The 25163-nt window shown below is 37.9% G+C and overlaps 1 protein-coding gene across 2 annotated transcripts in view; it reads left to right on the top strand.

Moving 5' to 3' along the window:
• The window catches only part of LOC127868138 (calpain-9-like), a 30580-nt gene extending 5781 nt beyond the window's left edge, over window positions 1-24799 (top strand). For both annotated transcript variants that reach the window (XM_052409759.1, XM_052409758.1), the window contains exons 2-21: window positions 255-535; window positions 7856-7925; window positions 8584-8688; window positions 11653-11806; window positions 11944-12121; window positions 13751-13837; window positions 14138-14223; window positions 14609-14686; window positions 15453-15546; window positions 16223-16310; window positions 17065-17216; window positions 18177-18394; window positions 18849-18876; window positions 19214-19331; window positions 20193-20254; window positions 20759-20827; window positions 21798-21876; window positions 22089-22205; window positions 23141-23208; window positions 24417-24799. In XM_052409759.1, coding sequence (XP_052265719.1) covers window positions 359-535; window positions 7856-7925; window positions 8584-8688; window positions 11653-11806; window positions 11944-12121; window positions 13751-13837; window positions 14138-14223; window positions 14609-14686; window positions 15453-15546; window positions 16223-16310; window positions 17065-17216; window positions 18177-18394; window positions 18849-18876; window positions 19214-19331; window positions 20193-20254; window positions 20759-20827; window positions 21798-21876; window positions 22089-22205; window positions 23141-23208; window positions 24417-24440 — 2052 coding nt within the window. In that variant the 5' untranslated portion in view covers window positions 255-358 and the 3' untranslated portion in view covers window positions 24441-24799. The remainder of the gene's footprint in view (window positions 1-254; window positions 536-7855; window positions 7926-8583; window positions 8689-11652; window positions 11807-11943; window positions 12122-13750; window positions 13838-14137; window positions 14224-14608; window positions 14687-15452; window positions 15547-16222; window positions 16311-17064; window positions 17217-18176; window positions 18395-18848; window positions 18877-19213; window positions 19332-20192; window positions 20255-20758; window positions 20828-21797; window positions 21877-22088; window positions 22206-23140; window positions 23209-24416) is intronic.
• The last annotated feature ends 364 nt before the right edge of the window (window positions 24800-25163 follow it).

The following is a 25163-nucleotide window of genomic DNA, read 5'->3' as shown; positions in this document are numbered from 1 at the left end:
CCAGCTTCCATTTCTATTCGCCCCAATCGATTCGTACATGCGGTTTCATGATATGTGTTAACGAAAATTAACACTCGCGAACTAAGCTTTTGTTCGTTTGTTCGAAATTGTCGTGTAGAGTGTTAATGAACGGGGGTTGGGGGGTTGGGGTCAGTGTTTATCAATATTAAATAGCCCATTAGCAAAAATAATTATTTCCTTAATTCACATTCCATTATAAAATGCACAACAAATCCATTTTGTTTATTTTGTAGACTTTTAAGAAGATAAGATTATCGTTTTCACCGGATAGACTTCTTCACCGCCTGGCTGTACATTTCTGACATTTCTCACGCTGTAATCCTCTACCGGCCGTGCAATGGAAACGCCGTCGGACAACGGCCGCGACTATCAGGCCCTCCGGAAAAAGCTTCTGGCTTCCCGTTCACTTTTCGTGGATCCCGAGTTCCCACCGGATGTGAAGTCCCTGAATCCGACCGGAAAACTCTCCCGTCAGTTGAGTCAGATCGGCCGAGTGGAGTGGAAGCGGGCTACGGTGAGTTTGAATCTCGATAACTTAAGAAAATGAAAGATCTAAAGCGCACTAGCAGTCGGCTGCTACTTGGCCATGTTTGCTTCCCTGTACCGGTTAGCACAAATACGAGCAAATGTTGACATTAAACATATTTTTGCAAATATTATTTTGCTTACGATTGGGCATTCCTCGAAACCTTATTAATATGTATTAGACTTTCATGGACGAAGCAAATGATAAGACAATTTCAACGTGTTTTTTTTCGTCCTGTCCCTTTACCGGTACCATGTACCTTGTGTGTTCCTAGGTCTTTCTTATGGCGCATCGCCATGCTTATAAATGTGTCGCGTTCTGAGAAAACTGTGCATAATGCATGTGCGTGAAGTGTCGTCCCAGATTAGCCTGTGCAGTCCGCACAGGCTAATCAGGGACGACACTTTCCGCTTTTATGGAATTTTTCGTTTAAAGGAAGTCCCTTCTTACCGAAAATCTTGTTTAGGAGGAAAGTGTCGTCCCTGCAGTCCGCAAAGGCTAATCTGGGACGACACTATACGCACAGAGTTATGACCAGTTTTCTCAGAACGCGACACAAATAATTTCATATGCAATATGTAATTTAAACGAGGCGAATACTTCGAGTTTTAAACTCAGCATTCAATAACACTTACGTTTCCGAGATTTTCCCGAGTTCGTGGAAAACCCTTTAGACATGTACAGTATGATTTATTGAGTCGCGTTTTGAGAAAACTGGGCATAATGCATGTGCGTAAAGTGTCGTCCCAGATTAGCCTGTGCAGTCCACACAGAGGCATAGAGCTGTGTAAAGTATAAGATGGTAAAAATAGCACCACACTGGAATTGGGAACGTCCCATTTTGTACACGGGTATTTTCAACTTATTAATCTGTTGTGTACTGGAATGTTTTCCATTCTTTGTGTATTTATATATTAAATTATTTTCTCGTTCAATAAGGGCATTTACCATAGATAAATAAAGCATTGTGCAAGTTTAAACATAATTATGTTTGTATGCAGAAATCTGCAAATGCAACCGAGTTTACCAACCGCTATTATTAGATAAACTGCTCCGGTTCATTTGAACAGCAGTAATGTAGAGTACATGACGTAGCGTGTGACGAAGAAGAAAGTTTATCGCGTTCATAAACTCATTTGAATAAAGTGATAGAATGGCATAAGGGTCTTTATTTAACTATGCTAAAATAATTATTAAAGACCCTAGATGCAAAATCGTCAATTATTCAGTTAAATGGATTATTAGATGGATTTTAAAGGATAATTAAAGGTAAGATACTAGTTCTTACGTGTTTTGATTTTTGTTTGTACTTTTGTCGTTCCCTGTTCTCGGGGAAATGATTTTAACATGGGCGCCATTGATGCATCGGATCACGCACGGCATACCCATAACATTATATAACGAGAGCGCCGATGGCGCTGAAAGCATAGTTGCAAGATACAGGGAAGATGCTGCTGAAGTAAATGTTTAGGTCAAAATATACTAAATAGTTTCCTTATATGTTTCGATGTAAAAGCGACAACTTTGAGCGAAAATAAATACAACATTTTGCACATAGAGACCCCCATAACCATACCTTTTCTTGACGGGCATTCTTAGCTGAATCGATTTAAGCAATAAAAAAGATTTGTCATGTTCAAACCAAAAACAAATTCGACTCAAATAAAAATCGACTGTTTTTGCGCCTTTTTCGGCCGTTTTCTAGTGGATTGTAACCTTTTGCAGTGCCATTTTTTACTTTAATCTCCAACTTTATCCTATTTCAGGGATTAAGTAGTGAACACCTATGCTTCCCCTATCAATATCTCCAAACGATAAAACCAGAACAAAGTGTACAACATGCCTTCGAGGAAAATATGATGATTTGTTTAGAAAGTACAGCCCTTCATGACTCGATTATTTAGTATATTGTAGCCTTAACGATTGCTGACATCACGAGTCGCCCCCCTTGTTAACAAAATGCTCTATTTTTAGAAACGGGAATTCCAAATAGTGACGAATGTGAATGGTTACAAAATGACATAACTATGAAAATAAATACGTAGAATTACATTATTTCACGCATACCATTATGCAACCATCCGTTTTCTTTTCCGACTTGATACATTTACAGCTTTCCATTTAATATTTTACAGACACAGCACTCGTCCAGAATTCACGCGAATCCATTAAATCCGATGCCACATTTAAACCGTTAACTCTACTCGTAACGTAAATTTCTGGCTCAAAGTAAATCATTTTAACTTCAATTAACACATCTCTTACTTTTAAACTCTACTTCATCAAATCCATAGAAAGGCACGTCAGAATCCATGTCATAAATCAGAAAACATTCATCGTACTCCGCCATTTTTTTTACACATTTTCAAAGAATAAAAGTGCTTTATGCCCCACTTCCTGCTGAGAATATGTTTTAATTTCTATTTATAATTAACCGATGAAATGTTACATATACTTTAACCAGGGCCTTATTAATTCAGTTATGTAAACATTTGACCTCTCACAGAACAGTAAACGAAGGAAATAGAAATTGGGATCCCATATAAATTAGGTGTGAGGTCACTATCAACAAGAACAGAATTGTTTTACGAACGAAATTTGTTTTAGGTTATGAATTGTAAGAATACATATAATATATGAAAGTGTTACAGTCAAGTTATTATACAGTACAAAGTCGCACTTCCCCTTTTTAAATCTTACACTAGTCTATTTATCAGGACTCTGCATACGCGCTAACCCATTTATGCCTAAAGCCTAGAAAAAAGGCCTTGGCAAACAGCGTAGACCCAGATGAGACGCCGCATGATGCGGCGTCTCATCAGGGTCTGCGCTGTTTGCCAAAAGGAATTTCTGTAAAAATATTCTAAATATTGTATAAATAAATATACTAGACATCCCTAATTTCGGAAATAAATTGATCCAATTTAGAAGGATGGGAGAGTCCACTAGGCATAAATGGGTTTATTCGGTGTTACCAAGTCCCACATTCATCCGTGCGGGCAGTTTCCTTCGCGTTTTCAAGCCGTTGGTTGCCGCTGTGTCCTCGCTCCAGTATGTCTGATCCGGGAGCGAGGCGTGTCGCCTCCTCGAACGAAGGTGGGGCCTTGGTTCCCTCCTCGTAGGCGGGCGGGCCCTTGGTCACGAGAAGTTCATGTTTGCCCCATGCCGGCAGTGACAGGTCAACTTCCTCTTCCAGAAGAATGCTGATTGTTGAACTGGGTCGACTTTCATCAATCGCTGCGTCAACAACACAACAAACATTAAAATCGCGCTCTAATCTGCATTAACGGGAATCAAATTTTTAACGAAATGCTATTTGAATTAGATAACAACAGTATGCAGGATAATCCAATCACACTTAATCAAACACTTATTTCTTATTCTCAAGACTGATACATTTTTCAAATAGGTGAATAGCTAATGAAACTTGTTGAAGTTCAAAATACAAAGGCAAACGTTTGTTGGCGATCGGCAAAAAATGCCTTTCTCCATTTACAACATAAAATAAGCATGGAGTACACTTACATTGTTGGGACAAGTCCGTCTGCTTCTGTGACTGTCGCCTGCTACAGTAATTTATGATGAGGTAGGTCAGAACGGATAACGTCGTTGCGAAAACGAGTAAAAAGCAGATCTTTGCGGTGGACCTGTAGTGTATTAGATGGTTATAAATTTAACCCTTTGCATGCTGGGAAATTTGTCGTCTGCTAAACTGTCGTCTGCTGAATTTCTAAAATTAGCTTTTTCTGCGATTTTTTTTCCAATAATTCATCAGAATATCAAACAGTTTGGATCCTGATGAGACGCCACGTTCTGTGGCGTCTCATCTGGATCCAAACTGTTTGCAAAGGCCTTCAAAATTCGGTTCCAGCACTGAAAGGGTTAATTCAAACATTAAATTCAAATGGATTTACGAACAGTTTTTATAGCAAAATGATTAGTATGTATAAGGCGTTCATCTTGAATTCGTCGGCAATTTAGGAATTGTTTGGTGCGAGTCTCATGCTCATTTTTGACCACGGTGGAGCGAATAAAATAATCGCACCGAACGCGTTTGGGTAGGCGGTTTAATGTGTCCGTCCGTCCGGATTTCAAATCCACCGTGTAACTTTTACATGCTTCGGAGGTTTTTTAAATATAATTTCGAATTATCATTACCCGTAATCAGACGATACGTAGTGTACAACTACTAAGTGAAAGGTCAAGGTCGGAATTCAAGTGCGATTGCCATGACTTTCGTTTCCATTCTGTGAATGAAACTAGCATTGTGGATTTGAATAACATTCGGGCTATAACATCCCGTTAACAGAGGATGTGACGCTTATAACTCCCATGCTGCTCCGCTCTATAAGTTCACATTCTTGGGAGAACTTTACTATAACTTCAGATTATTATTTAAAATGTCGCTTTTGATTTCAATATACTAATTTATGTTAAACATTGATAAATTATTGTTTCTAGCATGTAACTGTTTAACCCTTACCCACTCATAAGCAAAGTGAAAATGGCTATATGCAAACATCATAAAACCAGAACCGCCTGCGAGCATCTCGGTTTTATGCTGTTTGCTGCTCATCAGTATCTAAGGGTTGGAAATGAAGCCTTTAAAACTTGAAACTAGTTAGAAAGGTATTAAATTAAATTAAACTTTTAAAGAGAGAACACATGCGTCAAAATACGTGGGAAAGGGTTATTGCGTCAGTGGGTGGTTATTTTACTTCACAGTATAATTCACAGACGACCGCATACAATTTGTATCGCTCCTCAGCGATAACTCACGGTATAAATTCAAGATAAAATTACAGTTACTTATATTTCCGCAAAGTAACTTCTAATGCACATGGGAACTACAATTTGCCTTGAGCATAATGCTTACCATCCCAGATTCCACGTAACAATATCCAACTCACATTAAACGCATTAAAACATGGACAATACACTGAAACAAAACATGCATGGGCAGTAGTTATTGGAAAGGTCGTTACAATTAACCAATTTTTTATGTTTCTAAATGAAACCAAAACAACAGGCAAAATTAATGTTTTGTTAACATTCAAATGTAATAAAACAGTTTTTTGCGGGGGTGGGGGTGGGGTGGGAGGGGAGGGGTGGTGTCTCCATCGTCGTCTGCCCTACTTACAATGTGTACGGTTTATGCTCCTCCATGCAGCAGCCGTTTGCGCAGCAGCCAAAATGACACATGATCGCCTGTCGGTCATTTTTATACTCGCACGCCACCGACATTGCTCTAGAAACGGTCGAATCGAATAAACAAATTAATAAAACCTATTAATTTCAAACGTATTTAATTTATCAAATAACGTTAACAAATCAACCTATCTAATAATACTTTACATAGACCAATCGATACAATCAATCGAGAAAGTACGTGAAAAAAGCTTTCAAATCGAAATAATATTCTTGTATTTATCAGAGGGGGTAATCACGTCAAGATGGCGACGTCCATGCCGAGTCAGTTATTGTTATGTGTCGCCGTTTTATACCCTTTATAACTTTTGTTTAAATTTTAAGTGACGCTTGAACTTTCCAGCCATATCAATAAAAATGCGATCAACGTTTATTTCGTATTAAAATTCGCTTTATATCTCGACTTTACTTCCCGCGAATTTTCTTAGGGGAGTAGTAATTAGGTCATCCCGCTAAAAAGTTTCGCAGCGAGTTAAGTCAAGATACAGAGCGAATATTTATACGAAATAAACGCTAGTAACGTTCTTGCTGATATGGCTGGAAAGTGAGCGGCATTTAACAAATTAATACAAGTAATAAAACTATAAAACGGCGAAAAATGACTGCCTCGGCATAGACGTCGCCATCTTGATTATCACATGATTACCCCCTCTGATTTCTGTTAAAATCAAAACCGGTGGTGGAAAGGATTGTGATTTGTTGATTCTATAATCTTAAAATGTTTCATAATCTTCATTCATTTACAATTGACTGCTTATATAACAATTTGAAATTGTTAGAATGAACGTTCGTATAATAAATATTAAGCTTTTTTTGCGAATTAAACATATTTAGGACTGGCAAGGAATTTACTAAAAACTCTTACCTTATCAAGCGTCTCCTATCTTTTCGTTGAGTTATATATAATATCCTCCTTAATAAGCTTCAAGTCTTTGTTTCTCGAACTCAGGAACGGGAATATTTCAAGTAAATATGAACTGCGATCACAACTTTGTTTGGTGTTAATCAAATGTTGTCGGTTTGTTTTGCATACGCAACGCGCATGCGCATTTGCATTTCGCAATATTGTGAAGTGACGAACGAAGAGCAGAAAACCTCGCCGTCAAAGTAGTTTGCGTAAGAGCATACAGTAAACGGAGACGGAAAAGCATGGCGTCAACGGAGGGCGGAGAAAACCGTGCCGTGAATGAAGTGCACAAAGTACCGCGTTGTTAAAGGATATCATAAGATCCTTTTTCAACATAAAACCAAAGTGCCACGCAGGCAAGACGGAGTCGAAGACCACATAGTAAACGGATACCGTTAATCAAAGGATTGCAGATGACCGTGTAGTAATTGAACGAATGCCACAGGGTTAACGGACACCATGAGATCCATATTCAACGGATACCATCACACCGTGCATGCAATAAATAGACGCGGACCGCTTGATAAATGGATATCTAAGTACCGCGCAATTAAGAACTACCATAACATCCTTAGTCATTGGATACCATTGGCTCTTGCAGTAAAAAAGACGAGGACCACAGCATCAACTTATATCATAATATCCGTAGTCAGCGGGTACCGCAAAACCGTGCATTTAATACAAAAAGGACAGCGCAGAGAACGGATACTAAAAGATCCTTAGTCATCGAAAACCAACGGACCGTGCAGGCAATACAGTCGACGGATACCGGATCACTGGGCTGTTAATAAAATTACCACTTCTTATAGTGGTTGATACTTTATTTTTGTGTGGATACAGCTCAAACTTAAAGTGAAAAAAAGTGTTCACATGAACGTTTTTCCGGTGTTTATACTTGTCTGACGTTCTTTTAGCCTCATGTTCCCACGTGACACATAATTATTGTTTAACATTCATTACACGCCCCAGGTCGAATTCATCTCTTCAAAGTTTGTCTGAACGTTATACTAAATCCCGGAGTTGTGCGTGGAAATTTTGCATATATATATATTACATTTAAGAAGATGAACATCCCTTTTGACATGATAATATTTTTATTGCAATAGGTTTTTCTTAAAATATTGCATTATTGATATAATTAACATTATAATAATGATGTTGTTTATTTTCGTATGCTCATGGTTTGGTTTCAGCAAATTACACAGTTCCCAAAGTTCATCTCGGCCACGGCTTCGCGATCTGACCTTGACCAGGGGTCACTTGGTATGTATTGTTCTTCTATTTGAGAGAGAATTATGTATGACATAGTGTGTACAAATCGGTACCATTTGTTCTCTGCTTTTATACCAAGTTACAAATCTGGGATTTTGTTTATGTGCTTTTCACTGGTTGCGTAGATATAAGAACAAAGAATAGGCGTTGATCCAAGAGATCAACATGAAGAATTATGTTATTAATGATGATCAAACGGTCGCAGTGGTGTAGTGGATATGGTATTCGCCTAACGATCGGGAGGTCACGGGTTCGATTTAGATTTCTTCTTTAGATTTCCGCCATAGACACCAAGTACTGGTTCTAGTCCCAGGAAACGGACTCGAGAACGTTTCAAATAAGCTTTAGGTTTTATATGCAATCGAGCTAAGATAAATTGGTTTAAACTAAAGATGATCAAAGCAAAGCTGAACTCATCATGAAAGCACACTTGTACATACATTACGCTTATAGGATCTTTCGAGTTTAATGACCCATACTTTCAGTGCAAAAAAAGATAACTTTTTATTATTCAGTTCGAAATAACAAAAATCGCTACATAATAATTTTAAATGAACGTTCCAATCAAACCAGTTCGCTGATTTAAATATTTTCACTGTATAAATGTTGCCAAATTTTGGTTTTACTGCACTAAACTGTCTTGTTTCAGGGAATTGCTGGTTCGTAGCCGCAGCCTCACTCCTGGTCAACGGTCCCAAACAGCACTTCGAGCGCGTCGTGCCGCCCGACCAAGGCTTCGACAAAGACTATGCCGGTATGTCATATTTCAATCATGCGTGTGTGTGCTCCCGCGTGGTTATATGCGTGCGTATAAATGACTAGACTGTTGGGTTATGACGTTGAGCTCGTTGAATCATGCGTCGTCTAATGCCCGAGTGGTTATGTGCTTGTGGGGTTATGGAAATTCACTTTTGTGTGAATGGCTTGGCGGGTTGTATGTTTAAGTTATCGGGACCAGACCTTTGACCTTTGACTACTGTTCAATTATATGTGTGCGTATGCGCGTGTGTTTGCGTGCGTGCGGCTATGTGCAAATAAAGGAAACCGCGTGATTGGTAGATAAGTGGCAACTTAAATAGTGCCGACCATCACCCTGTCCACCGAGGCTTTGTCGTTGAATACATCGTATAATATTGAATAATTCGTGCCCTGTTTTGAGGTATGCCTTCTGTTTAATTATTTGTGTCCTGTATGTAAATGTTTGCTTGCATTAAAGGGGCCTTTTCACAGATTTTGGCATTTTTTAACTTATTCATTAAATGCTTTATATTGATAAATGTAAACATTGGATCATAAAAGCTCCAGTAAAAAATCAAGAAAAATATTAAAAAAAGGAAAAGAACTTTGCCCGGAGCAGGTTTCGAACCAGTGACCCCTGGAGTCCTGCCAGAGTCCTGAAGTAAAAACGCTTTAGCCTACTGAGCTATTCCGCCGAATACACATCATGACGTATTTTATACCTTATATAAGCAATCTTCGTAGTTTCACAAAATTTAACGACAAAAACAGAACTCTCCAAATTATTCAATCGTTTCGCGTTGCAACGCTTTTATTTTTAGGTTTTAAAATCGTCAAAAGATGCATATAATGGCTATATTAGAGCATGGTTAATGTTCAGTATTACTGTTTCCTCACAAATATCATAACTAAAACGAAAACTTACGAATCTGAAACAACTTTTTTCAATTTTGTCATTTTACCAAAGCGTGAAAAGATCCCTTTAAATGAGTCGTGTTCTGATAAAACTGGGCATAATGCATGTGCGTAAAGTGTCGTCCCTGATAAGCCTTTCCGCCTAAATTGGATTTTTGCTAAGAAGAGACTTCATTTAAACGAAAAATGTCATAAAAGCGGAAAGTGTTGTCCCTGATTAGCCTGTGCGGACTGCGCAGGCTAATCTGGGATGACACTTTACGCACAAGCATTAAGCCCAGTTTTCTCAGAACGCGACTCAAATGACAAATGCCATACCACATACTATGAGGGTTTGCATATTTAAGCATGCGAGTGTGAGCATTAATGTGCGGCATGTGCTTATGTACGTGAGTGCTTGCACGAGTCGATGTCTTCGTGGTAGCTGATCATGCAGGTATATTCCACTTCAAGTTCTGGTGGTACGGCCATTGGAAGAATGTGATTATCGCTATGTATTCTATGCAGGTATACTCCACTTCAAGTTCTGGTGGCATGGCCATTGGAAGGAGGTGATTATCGCTATGTATCCTATGCAGGTATATTCCACTTCAAGTTCTGGTGGCATGGCCACTGGAAGGAGGTGATTATTGCTATGTATCCTATGCAGGTATATTCCACTTCAAGTTCTGGTGGTACGGCCACTGGAAGGAGGTGATTATCGCTATGTATCCTATGCAGGTATATTCCACTTCAAGTTCTGGTGGTACGGCCACTGGAAGGAGGTGATTATCGCTATGTATCCTATGCAGGTATATTCCACTTCAAGTTCTGGTGGTGCGGCCACTGGAAGGAGGTGATTATCGCTATGTATCCTATGCAGGTATATGCCACTTCAAGTTCTGGTGGTGCGGCCATTGGAAGAAGGTGATTATAACTATGTATCATATGCAGGTATATTCCACTTCAAGTTCTGGTGGTGCGGCCATTGGAAGGAGGTGATTATCGCTATGTATCCTATGCAGGTATATTCCACTTCAAGTTCTGGTGGTGCGGCCATTGGAAGGAGGTGATTATCGCTATGTATCCTATGCAGGTATATTCCACTTCAAGTTCTGGTGGTACGGCCATTGGTAGGAGGTGATTATCGCTATGTATCCTATGCAGGGCTATTCCACTTCAAGTTTTGGTGGCATGGTCATTGGAAGAAGGTGACTATCGCTATGTATCCTGTGCATGTGTATTCCACTTCAAGTTTTAGTAGTACAGCCATTGGAAAAAGGTGAGTATCGCTATGTATCCTGTGCAGGTGTATTCCACTTCAAGTTCTGGTGGTACAGCCATTGGAAGAAGGTGATTATCGCTATGTATTCTATGCGGGTATATTCCACTTCAAGTTCTGGTGGTATGGCCATTGGAAGAAGGTGATTATAACTATGTATCCTATGCAGGTATATTCCACTTCAAGTTCTGGTGGTACAGCAAATGGAAGAAGGTGATTATCGCTATGTATCCTGTGCAGATGTACTCCACTTCAAGTTCTGGTGGTACAGTCATTGAAAGAAGGTGATTATCGCTATGTATCCTATGCAGGTATATTCCACTTCAAGTTCTGGTGGTGCAGCCATTGGAAGAAGAAGATTTTAACTATGTATCCTATGCAGGTATATTCCACTTCAAGTTCTGGTGGTACGGCAACTGGAAGAAGGTTTGATCTATGTATCCTATGCAGGTATATTCCACTTCAAGTTCTGGTTGTACGGTCATTGGAAAAGGTGATTATCGCTATGTTTCCTATGCAGGAATATTCCACTTCAAGTTCTGGTGGTGCGGCCATTGGAAGAAGGTGATTATCGCTATGTATCCTATGCAGGTATATTCCACTTCAAGTTCTGGTGGTGCGGCCATTGGAAGGAGGTGATTATCGCTATGTATCCTATGCAGGTATACTCCACTTCAAGTTCTGGTGGTGCGGCCATTGGAAGAAGGTGATTATCGCTATGTATCCTATGCAGGTATACTCCACTTCAAGTTCTGGTGGTGCGGCCATTGGAAGGAGGTGATTATCGCTATGTATCCTATGCAGGTATATTCCACTTCAAGTTCTGGTGGTATGGCCATTGGAAAGAGGTGATTATCGACGACTATCTGCCGACGGACGGCCGCCGGCTGCTGTTCACGTTCAACGTCGAGGAACCCGACGAGCTGTGGGGAGCACTTCTCGAGAAGGCATATGCAAAGTAAAACCCGATTTTTGTTGAATTGAACATCATGTATTTATTGTTCCATTACGTAAATGCAATATTTTCGTTTTGTTGGTGGTTCAACGGGCGACTTGAATTGTCATCGATTTCCATGCATTCTGTTATGACTCCAGATTGCGTGGCAGCTACGAGGCCCTAGAGGGCGGGAAGCTCACGGACGCCATGGTCGACCTGACGGGGGGAATCGCAGAGACGATCTTCCTTGGCAAAGATTACGAAATCCCTAAGAACCTTTACGAGCTTCTCTGGAAATCCTCTCAGATGCACTCTCTCATTGGGGGCAGCATTTACGTAAGCTGAGCTTAAGTCTGTATCAGTTTACTTTCATCAAATGAAAATCCTGGCTCTCACAATGTGGAACAACCATTCTCATTGGTCAGTTTTTAAAATGAAGATTCTGTCTTAAACTGACCATTTTCTGCGTCATATTGCCAATCTCCGCGACTACGAAAACTTCTCAAACATGATATTGGTCTTATCTTTGAATATTAGCTTTGTTCTTTTAATTTCTATTTTATTGCTATTTTCATATACCCGCATATCAGAGGCGTATCCAGAAATTTATCAGAGGGGGGGGGGGGGCTCAACTGGGGAGGGTGCGGGGTGTCCTCTCCCTATCGTCGATTTTTTTTTTGAAATGGCACCTTAAAATGATGCAATATCCTACTATCTAATCAGCATTTTGCATGATAAAGGTGCATGTAAAACAAACAAGAACTTGATTTCAGACATCAAGTGTGACAGACACACAGACAGACAGACACACAGGGGTACATCAAATGTCTCTCAAACCACTAAAGTGTTGGGTGACATAATCTTTATCCAGAAATTTTTTAACAGTGTTAGATGGGTGGACCTCCTATTTAACCTTGTTGGATATCCTACTAGGTCACCCTGTTGGATGGGTGGATATTTATCAAACTTGGTTGTAATCATATTATGTATACCTTGTTGAGTCTTGTGGTTCAAAAACTGTCAAATAAGGCAAAGTCATTGATAAGCTGAAAATATATAAAGTATTCGAAGATAATTAATGACTTCAAAGTATTCAATAAATTTTCTTTTCATGAAATTAAAAAGTACAATTTGAACACAATCAATTTTTTTGGAAAGTACCTGATAGCAGCAACAGACTCATTTTCAGTTGGTTCATTAGTTTTTTGTTTATTGTTCCAAATGGATTCAAATTTTGCCTGTTGGCGTTCCATTATGAAAATGATTTAGTTTCATACTAGGAAAGTAATTCTTCATTTTTGAGTCCTTTTTAATTTCAAAAACTATGGATCAACATCAAAGCAGTTTGTAAAAAAAAAATGCAATTTATTAAATGTGCTGTTGAATTTCACTGATTTCAAATAGAGCAGTTTATCACTTACAGTCAATGAAGCGTGCAGTTTAGCTGGTGAAGGTTAGATCGTCTGTACACATGCTTGGGGGCTAATCACACAAATCGACAGCTGTTTATGGCTTAATTAGGTGCATGTGACAAGAAACACAAGTGGATTAAAACTGTAAGGGGCTCATTTTTTTGTAAAATCGTATCTAGCCAGCCAGCTGGGGGGGGGGGGCTTTAGCCCCCTAGCCCCCCACCTAAATACGCCTCTGCATATATACACACGTATACACCATTAAACACATGTAAATTACAGTGATATCTTGAAATAGTAATAGAAGCTAATGATTTTTGCGGAAAAAGCCAAAGGATTGGGTCATAAATTTAAGCAACGTAAGATGTCCATCATTGCCAAATTCTTAGCAAATGCAAAGCCTGTACAACAATATAAGTATAACGCACGATTCAAAAGGTCAGTTTTTTAAAAGTGAAGACTAAGTAGGGTTTACTGAATGTTTTTTGGACGTATGGTCAAAAGTGTTTGGTTATTTATGGACATTTTTCCTGTTATTCATATTTCTGTTTAGTTACCGGAAGGTTCCTCGCATCCGGAGGAGCGCAGAAGTAACGGACTTTACATGGGCCACGCATATAGTATCACCGCGCTATCAGAGGCGAGTACATGTGTATGTTTATAAGCGACAACTCTTGTCAAAATTTCTCCAATGGTTACAAATAATAAGCGAATTCTTAAGTAAATAAAAATCATAATATTAATAAGTGTATATTTGTTATTTTGTGTGTGTATAATCTACGTATTTATGTTATTTATCTCCGGATACCTTGAATAATTTCTTCGTTATAATTATAAAAGTATTGCGTTATCTTATCCATTATTTCTGGCGTTGACTCGATCATGGACACTGTCCTCAACATTACCGTTTTGTTAATTACCGTTAATTTTCTTCCATAAGGTTCCACTGAACGGTCGGAAGTACCGTCTGCTGCGAATAAGGAACCCGTGGGGCCGTAAGGAGTGGAACGGAGCTTGGTCGGACACGTAAGTCACGTGGAAGGGGCGGAATGGGATGCTGGTACATTTTGTATATCGTCAAATATTTTAAATTTAATTCGGTACTTCAGTTAATTACCGTTGTAAGTATGTTCATGCATCATGCGTGTTTTATTGCAAATTCCTATTTTGCAAGGGTGGGCAGTAGTAACACATGTATTCTATAACATTTGAAACTTTCCTTTACTTTTGAAATGCTTTTTATTAGTTCTTTCACACTTATCTTTCATCATATATCGATTCTGTAAGAGTTTAAATGCTCCATGATTAAGCTGTTACCATTCAATGCGTCTGTTTAGTTAAACATTTCCGGTCGTAATAATTCCATTCATACAGTACGTAGTCTTCGAATAATTATTAACTTTGATTTCAGATCTCCAGAAATAAGAAAGCTCCCCAGGGAATTGAAAGTAAAGCTGAATATAACAGTGGATGACGACGGGGAATTCTGGTATAAATTTATTACTTTTATTTTTATTAATCAACTGCCGAGAAGCGGGAGGGGATTATACGAATTGTCATCGTCGGTCCATCAGCCCTGGCGTCAGTCTGTCCGTAACACTTTTATGTCCGGTCCATATCTCCTCAACCGTTTGACGGTTTTTAAGAAACTTAAAATGCTTATAATTGAGACGATGCGATGCATGCATGACTCTATCCTGCTGCCTGAAGGTCAAGGTCACCCCTTTAAGGTAAAAAAAACACACTGCGGTGGAAAGTATATGTTTCTTGTTTTGTGTTGTAAGTGGTTTTATATAAACTGATATGTTCCGGGCATTTAGCGGACACGTCATTGTATTGGTCGTAATAACGCGTGGTTTTTTCATAGTAAAGGGAGAGAAATACAATTATCATTAGCACGTATAGAAAAGTAAACTTAGGCTCCCCCCATTTCGATGGTATAAGCGTAGAATCTGGTATTTTTGTTAAACGCTACTTAGTGTGTTAATACTATTCCAGGACTGATATTCAAAAAGCATCTGAGGGGATTTTTTTAAAATTATGTTTTACGCACGAAGGTAAGCGGACATCGTAGATCAAGTCTCCTATAAGAAATCCAATATTTTCTGCTTTAGATACGATATTTTTTCGAAAGAACGTTCGTGCATAACAATTGCATAATTATTAAGACAATCTTACGATATTTTATGAACGGTCCCCATCTTCATACTTTGAATCATATTAATCCATGATCCTCTCTCGCTCGTCTGCTACAGGATGTCATACGAGGACTTCATCGCCAACTTCGACGAGTGTCAGATGTGCCATCTGCAGCCAGACGGGGTCAACCAAGAGCTTTCGAATCTCACGGTAAGGAGACATCTTCATATTTCACCTTCATACCTTTTACTTTTCATGATCCAGAAAAAACTGAAAAACAAGAACTAGATAATTCACTTGGTATTAATGCCATTGTGTTATTCTCATTTTAAACATCATATATATTTTTGCACTTTCATAAGATTCAAATTTAAACTGTTTGTAGCAAAAAAGGTTTCACTTTTGATGGATATGTTCCTTTAATTGTAATAAAACAAATTTGCTTTAGTGGGGAATACCAGATTATCACCCCTCGTATATTTTATATGTAAATTTGATTGTTTGCCTTGTCCGTTTTCGTTATTTTTGAAAGCACATATGCTTGTATCAGGCCACCTTTGCGAAATATTAGACCCAACAATATGGTCACATTTTAGAATCGAAATCGTCCGTTCATCTACCCGTTAATGGGAAGATTAAGCTGAAACTATCACAGCCGAAAGACCTCCATGCGAATGTGATAGTGAAATTTTCTGATAAACTAAGAAAATGATAAATGAAGCGAAATATCAGTTTTAGATGTAAACGAATTCCTGTGTAAAAACACTGTATGCTCTTTCTTGGAAAATCGAGTACATGTAATTATTTATAAGCGAACGCTTATATTTAGTGGTGATCTATCGGAACTAACGCATTCTAAGTTTAACTCATACAATGCTCTTTTCAGAACAAGAAGAACTGGAGTGTGACGATGTACCACGACGCCTGGCTCAAGGGGGTCACTGCAGGGGGGTGCGGGAACCCGCCCAATCAGGGTACACTGTCGAACACTAAATATACAGAAACAAGTATTGATCCATAGCCTCACAAACCTATAAAATACACAGATTGATCGTAGTTCGTGACAAAATGGCCGACAATAGCTGTCTCCGGCATGCCCAAAATCAATGTCACTTGACTCTCGCGGAGTCACGCCCGCCGCGATATTTGATTGAATATAGCTATAGCGGAGAAGAAGTTTCCAATCTGTGTATTCTATAGGTCTCTGATAGCCTTAAACAGATTTGTTGTGATGTGTTTCATAAAAAATAAAGTAAAATTAAAAATAAGGTAATTTAAATCGTCTATAGTTATAGCCATGGAGGATAAGAAGAGGTCAATAAATGTAGTACTCTTTATTTGATTAAAGTGTGTTTGTGTGCGTTTGCGAATGTAAAAACAACAATATACGCAACGTTAATGGTAAGGCATCGACATAGCGCCATCTTGCAATTGTACACAACATCGCAAACGTTCTACGTTAAAACGTGTTATTATGCGGCTAGACTTTATAACCTTTGAACTATAACTTTAAAACGTAGTTGATTTTTCCAAAATTGTTTTCACCATCTTGAATTATTAGTTTGTGCAGGGGGAACACACCGTTTGTGACGCAGTTTACGTATATGTCTACGCATTCAATTATTTGGTTCGTTCGTTTGTTCTTTCGTGCGTTCACTTGTTCACTCGTTTGTTCACACCTAAATGTGCTTTTGACTAAACATAATTTTGGTTATTTCTAATGGACAGACCTGTACTGGCGGAACCCCCAGTTCCAAGTTCACCTAGCGGAAACGGATGCGACGGACGGCCACAAGCTGTGCACCATGATGGTTTCGCTGATGGAGAAGGAGCGACCGGATGTGGAGAGCAAGGTCGCCGTCGGCTTCGATGTGTACCAGGTAAAGGCCAACCTTACAATGTGTTTTTTATTTGTTACACAGGGTACCTGGTTATTAGTGAAAAGATAAGCATTTACACAAGGTTTTCAACGACGTTAAAAATCAAGGTCATTAATTTGGGATATACTACGGGCGAAAATGTGGTTTTCTGTCAATAACTTAATTTTGCCTGTACCAATCTTGTTGAAACGTTAGGTATTGCACGTTGACATAAAGACCTATTTTTGGCTTGTACTCGGGGCCAATCGGATCCAGGTTAATGTCACTGTTACTAAAATGAAAACCGGTTTTAGTTTAACCCATTTATGCATAGTGGACTCTCCCATCCTTCTTAATTGGATCAATTTATTTCCAAAATAAGATGTCTAGAATATTTATTTCTATATTTAGAATATTTCTTACAGAAATTCCTTTAAGCAAACAGCCGCATCATGAGGCGTCTCATATGGGTCTACGCTGTTTGCCAAGGCCTTTTTTCTAGACGCTAGGCATAAATGGGTTAATAACTTGATTTAAGTTTGGAAATTACTCTGCACGTGTGTAGTTCGCTTACTCGCAGAGCTAGTTTTTGATTGTATTTTGGGTAAGTCGGGTCAATATCAAAGTCACTGTTATTAAAAATATTGTTAACGGTTTTCACTGAATATCGATTCACAATCTTCATTTACAACAGGTTTAAATTTACAAAAAAAAAACGACTGAGAATATACGAGTAGTTATATTCGATAAGGTATAGCAAACAAAAATAATGTACTGTTTGTCATATCTGTTTAGTTTATCCAATGCGACATTCGGTTGTTGTTCATAAAAAAACTCCGCCGTACATTGTGATTACTGTTATGACTTACTTTCGCTAGTAATACGCATATACAAAGTTTCTTAAACTTATACAAATATGAAACCCTTTAACATTTTCCGACACTTAATTGCATTATACTGAATCTTTTGTTATGACTTAAGGTTGACAGTCGACAAAGGCGCCCGCTAGACGGCAAGTCCTTACCCCGGTCGGCTCTGATACACCGAGAGGGAACCGGCACCTACCAGCACTATCGGGAAGTCGCGCGCAGGTTTCAGCTGGCTCCCGGATATTACGTCATCATTCCTAGCACATTCAATCCTCATCAGGAAGCGGACTTCCTGTTAAGAGTTTATACGGAGAAGGAAGTCGAATCCGAGTAAGAGAATGAAGCGTTCGTTAGCATATGATCTCAAATTTTATCAGCATAAAACTTTTCTTTAATATCAAAATCACACCGCACCAGAGGACCGTTTCTTAGAACTACGTACGTTCAAAAATCATGTTAGTGCAAAACGTTAATTCAGTAGCGTTTCTACAAAATTCGAAAAGTGACGTAAATCTTATGTTTTCAGGTTTTTTTGCACGTAAGTTTCTTATTGTATCAGAAACGGCCCCAGATCCTAAGATCGAAAGGAAATATAAATCGTATTTACTTCTAATTCTACTGTTTCAATGTACTTGTTCCAAACACGCTATGGTTCACGTATCACTCAAGCTGCTAACACCATGACCAAGTAAAGAAACAGCAAATGAGCATGTCATTGTAGTTGTAAACATACTTTGAATAGTTATTTTCGAAAGAACAATTCTCTGTAAACTTTTTATTTCAGAGTCATGGACGAACACGGTAGTCCTACGGTATGCATTTCCATTTCTTAATTGAAGTACCATTTTTGTGGTAAACGCCATTTTGTTTGTATTTGGCATTTGTTTCAGAATGGCAAAATACTAACGCTTTTGATCATCGTTTTAACACTTTTTAAACATTTCGCCAGGATGCAGTCGTTCCATATTCTGGATCTTTTGTTGTGGAGGATTTTTATTGTATGAGAGAGTCCCGTATAATAATGTATAGCCGTTTCTGTCATATGTCAAAGTATTTATTATAATACGATTGTATTACTCTGTACGTGCTCTTCTCTTTGCATTACATGCACAATAAAATTCACAACGCTCTGATCGTTGTTAATACCAGCCCCCGTCACGTCCCATCGGCGATCCGCTAGAGGCACTATACCGAAAACATGCAGGGGAAGACGGTAGAATGGACTTTCGGGAGTTGGAGACATTTCTTATGGATGCTTCACTTACAGGTAAGCTTGCAAACATCGTGATAACTGCCAAAAACGTTGTTAATTGTAAGTATTTTTGAATGCGAGTTCTTCATAGTTTGGTGGATGTTTTACTGTATTTCTAGGGCAGCACCCTTTTGAAATATCATCTGCTTCTGCTATCAACTTTGATTTGCGGTATCCGTTACTTTCTTAATGTTTCTTACTGCTACTGTTACTGTTGCTGGTACTACTACTACTACTACTACTACTACTACTACTACTACTACTACTACTACTACTACTACTACTACTACTACTACTACTACTACTACTACTGCTTCTTAACTGCTACACTACTACTGCTACTTCTACTACTACTACTATTACTACTACTACTACTTACTACTACTACCTACTACTACTACTACTACTACTACTACTACTACTACTACTATACTACTACTACTACTACACTACTACTACTACTAGCTACTACTATACTACTACCTACTACTACTACACGACTATACTACTACTACTACTACTACTACTACTACTACTACTACTTCTACTACTAACTACTACACTACACCACTACTACTACTACTCCTACTACTACTACTACTACTACTACTACTACTACTACTACTACTACTACTACTACTACTACTACTACTACCTACTTCTACTGTTCTACTACTCACTACTTCTTCTACTACTACGACTGATACTGATACTTTACTGCTGCTGGTGCTGCTTCTACTACTGCTATTGACCAACGTAGCGCAACTTTTCAAACACTACGGCTTTTACAACTCACAAAATGTAGAAATTGATGACTTAATTGAAATGTTTCGATATAAGTAACATGTCTCTTCTAATTTTCACATTTAATTGCAGTTCTAGAAGATAAGATCAGCTTCGGTAAGGAAGCGTGTCGCAGTCTTCTTTCACTAATGGACGTATCCTTTCAGTGTGACAAATGTATTCAGCGCTACGGGCAAAAAATGTTACATATTTAAGTCGTGTCATTTGATTAATGTTATGGCGGATTCATCAATATAAATGCATAGGTTTTGAATTAAGTGAAACGACACATATAATATATGTTATTGATAAGAAAAAAGCCCATAGTTTTAATGTAGGCAAAAAAAAAAACACAACTACAACCGTACACATATATATGTGGGATAAAGTTTAAAAGTAGTGTCCAAATTGCAATATATTATCTTATGTTAAGCCACGTAACGTCCCGCCACGCAACGCCTCGCCATGCAAGGCCAGGCCAGGCCACGCCACGCCACACCACGCAACGCCACATCACATCACTGTGCATTACATTACATTAAAACACAATACTTTTTATCTTTTTTTTTACCTACAATACAACAGTTGATGCATGCGTTCATGTAATGAAGCCATGCGCACTTCTTTCTTCCTCTCTATTGTTCTTAACTCGTCGACAGAGGAACCATTCCGGCTACGTAACCTTCAGCGAGGCCAAGGACATTGTGAGGCAGATCAAAGCATACACGGTAGGCACATCGGAACATTCCTATTTGTATACCGAAATTTGATTATGTGGGTCTAAACGGCTACGATGTGGAGTCGTTGTGCTGGAACCACTATTTACCTCTGCAAGTCTGACTGGCTGTATGCTCCTCTGTCTTGAAGAAGACAACTTCTTTTTCGGAAAAGTACCCCTATACAATTCAACGTATATAATTTAAAGGGGCCTTTTCACAGATTTTGGCATGCATTGAAGTTTGTCATTAAATGCATTATATAGTTTAATGTAAACATTGGATCTTAAAAGCTCTAACAGTAACCTTCAACTCGGCTCGATCCATTGACCACTGAAGCGCTGGAGTAAAAGTCTATCGCTTTGACCACTCGCCCTTCCGCGTTCATTCAATGAGTGATGAATTTTATACTGTAAATAACCAATTTTCGTAGTATAACAAAATATAAAGACAAAAACAAAACTCCCCAAATTATTCAATCGTTTTGCGTTGCAACGCTATATAATTTTCAGGTTTTTAAATCGTCAAAAGATGTATATAATGGATATGTTATAGCATGGTAAATATTCAGTATAACTGTTCCCTCACAAATATCATTACTAAAACGAAAATTTGCTAATCTGAAACATTTTTTTTAATTTGTCAATTTACCGAAACGTGAAAAGGCCCCTTTAAAGGTGTACCGATGTTACCTTATGATATGAAGTTGTGAATTTACGACTTTTATCACCACACGTAAAAGATACAATTGTAACACTCATTTTTCAACTGCAAATGTCTAAAATTGATTGTTCTCATTATATTATTATATAATTATAAGTTTGTTCAGATCACGCATCGGGGTCAAAACTGGCCCTGAGCAATAATATAATGGTTTGTATATACCTATAGAGCAAACCATTTTAGTTGAAACCACAGGAGCAAACGATTTAATAATTAGTATGGAACATTGTATTGCACAAAATGTTTTCTTATTTTCCAGACTGTGTTTCGACAATTTGACGTAAACCGGTCTAATAATGCAGACGCCATCGAATTAGAAACGATGTTTCGAAGGCTCGGTAAGTTATCGTCATTTTGCTGCCTTACTTTAAAAGAGACACTTTTGCGATAAAATCAAATCGAGCTATTTCATTTTAAATACTCAACTATCAATAAAACTTCAGCCTATATTTAAATTCACCATCAAAGATGTATGGCATCAGAAACATTGAATTTGTAACACATTTACCCCCATCCACCCCATCTGCGCAACATATGCATTCTCCTTCAGGCTTTCCGGTGAGTCGAACCGTTTTGGCTTCCATAGTACGGCGTTATGGGGGCAGGGACGCAAAGATCGAGTTGGAGGACTTTATTGTGGTCATGTGTAAACTCGTCGTCATGTACGGTGAGCCATCCATGAACCTTCTGCTGTTGCTGAAAATAAAAAAAATAATATTTAAAACACACAAAACGCAACGACAGCTTCGATACAAATAGATATCAGATTTTTGTATCTTATTTAACGTGGATTGTACCTTTGTGGCCTTAATAGCTTTTAAGACAATATGATTTAAAATCAAAAGTATGAACACAATGTTTTTACACACATTGATTAAAACTTATCGATATTAGCTGTTAAGGATAAGAATTCAATAACTTTCGATAACAAATGATCTTCTTTAATTTTGTTGTTGATTAAATTTACATTATTAAAACAAATCTCATTCTTTATTACGTTTGATGTATGAAAAAATTTGGTAACATTCTTTGATATGTTTGTGTTAATTTTATGCATAATTCGTTTTCTTTTGCGTATGATTATGATTTATTCTTTAACCCTGTACCACTTAGATAGGTATTTTTACACATTTGTTGTCCCTTAGAAAGTTAAATTTAATAAGATACCTTTATTACTAAATTGAAGTTTTAAGGCTTCATCTCCAAACCTTAGATACCGATGAGCAAAAACAGCATAAATCCTGAACAGACTGCATTAGGGGCATGATTCTCGTACTTGGACCTTTTGAATACGCTGTATCCATTCAGGACATAATTAATGTTTTATTCAATAAGAGTATAATTCGTGTTCGTTTTCCTGATGAATTCTGTGTGAAACGCATAAATTGATACATTCGACATGTTTTAAGATTGTATGCATTAACAGCACAATGCGTGAACATGTCCCGTTTGTTTATGTTTTTATACAGTTCGAACATGTTGGTTTATTGTATCAAAGTAAAATTATTTTTTATTTAATCAATTTATTTTGAGTGATGTGCTCGACAGCTCGACATACAGATTAAATTAGAGAGTACTTGTTATCACTTATGTTTTCTTCAGATATTTTCAAGGAAAAACACTTGAAAACTGGAGGTCAAACAGATGTAGCACATTTCTCCAGAAATGAGGTACGCTTGCCGTGCTTATTTATTTTTAGCTCACGAGAGCACTATGTTCTTATGACAAGTTGTGGTGCTCACCGTTTGTCCTTGTTATTTGTGAGTCATGCGTCGTCCACATTTACTTTGTGAACACGTTGGAGGCGAAATATATTGTTCAATCTTCATTAAACTCGGTCAGAACGTTTGTCCCGAAATATCTCAGCCGAGTTGAAAACTCTAGGTAGGTGTGATGAAAAACTAATTAAAATGGTCAAACTAAATAAAAAGCTTCTGAGCACTCAAGAAGTCACATTTGTTTTCACTCATTACGAAAGTTTGACCGATGATTTGTTTAAATTATTTTTCAGCCGAGTTCAAAAATGGGTTGAGTCCGTTGACAAACATGCCAGCCAGACGGCGGGGTAGTTTACATTATGTCGAAATTTAAAACCTTGTGATAACTCTATTAGGCACATGAAACTCTATTATATTCATGAAACTTGCTCAGAGTATTTGGTCTAATAGTATCCATGATGTGTTCGAAAATGATTCCGGTCCGTTAAAAAAACAGGGCTGCCGTGAGGCTTGTCAGTTCTTTAAATGGCTTGATTGAAACCTTCTGAGCATTCTAGAAGTCACATGCTTCGCGCATTCACAATGGGACCTTTAAGCAATTTGTTCGAGTGATACCTTGGTCAAATTTGAAAAGCGTTCAAGTCCGGTGAAAAATACGGACTCCGATGGCGAGGCAGTTTCCTTTAATGGCTCTATTGGAACCATGTGAAGCCTTTGAAGTCACAATTTTGTCAGATCATAATTCTACGTGCTCAGACTCTTTGTTCTCATGATAACTAGAGTGAGTTTAAAATGGAAAAGAGGTGCTTTGGGTGGAGCGGCGGTTTGCCTTTATAGGGAAGCATGACCAGTTCAGAACAGCAAAGATCTTTTGAGATTTAAGTGAGCGCCTAAGGGCTTTTGGCCCTCTTGTTTTCTAACAGCATCATTTCACCCTGTCGACCGCGAACGATATGTATTTTTTTACTTTTACTTATTTTACTTTTCCAATACCTACTATTGGATTCTTTGTCTGAATTTGTTACTAAGTCAATCTCTAAAAATTATAACGAGAACAATTAAAAAAATATGTTACCTTATTGCATTAATAACAAAATTATTGAAAATATAATATATTATTTGAATGATTACGTTAATCCCTCAGCCTTGGATTGTTTCAGTTCCTGCAGTACACATTCTGCTAGCCTCTTCGACGAAGGAACAGTGATAAATACGAATCCAGCCATAATACTCACGTCACTGATAGTACTTTAGGACGACACATTTATAAAATATGACATCGAGTGCTAAGCTTTATGACGACATATAATATAAAGTGATTTAAAAATTAAGGACATAACAGGCTGTACTACATGGCGTTACGTTATTTACCCTTCGACGCCAGATTCAAAATAAGAATAAATCTCATCCATCTAGTTATATTATTATTATTATTGTTATAGCTATTATTGTATTTAAAAAAAAGTTATATTTAGATTATTAAGCATCTCAAATTGTGTTCATGCTCTGAAGAAAGATGGCAATTAAATAAATATATTTGAATTAGTTTGTATACTAGCCTAAAGTTAATTTAAGCTCACTTTGAGTGGATATTTAAAAGCCCATTAACACTCAAAATCAACGAATATTTCGTACAATATTTCGAAAAATAAAGTTAACACATGAAAAAATCAATGTTCCTTATAGCAATAGCAAACATTTTAACTCTAGATGTGGTCTGATAACATAGATTTAACAAGATACAAAATGCTCTTTTCTGTGGGACTATATGTTAAACACATGTTCATGTACCATGTTAGTGTTCGTGTGTTGTTCGGATGGATATCGTTGCAGGAAATAAAAATTGAATATATTGTGCCACAGAAAATAAAAAACGAGCATTATGTATCTCGTTAAAACTATGTTAC

Source organism: Dreissena polymorpha, chromosome 2 (genome assembly GCF_020536995.1).
Source record: "Dreissena polymorpha isolate Duluth1 chromosome 2, UMN_Dpol_1.0, whole genome shotgun sequence".
NCBI classification, from domain to species: domain Eukaryota; kingdom Metazoa; phylum Mollusca; class Bivalvia; order Myida; family Dreissenidae; genus Dreissena; species Dreissena polymorpha.
Note: the sequence above shows the minus strand (reverse complement) of the source record. Positions and strands in the feature narration are given on the sequence as shown.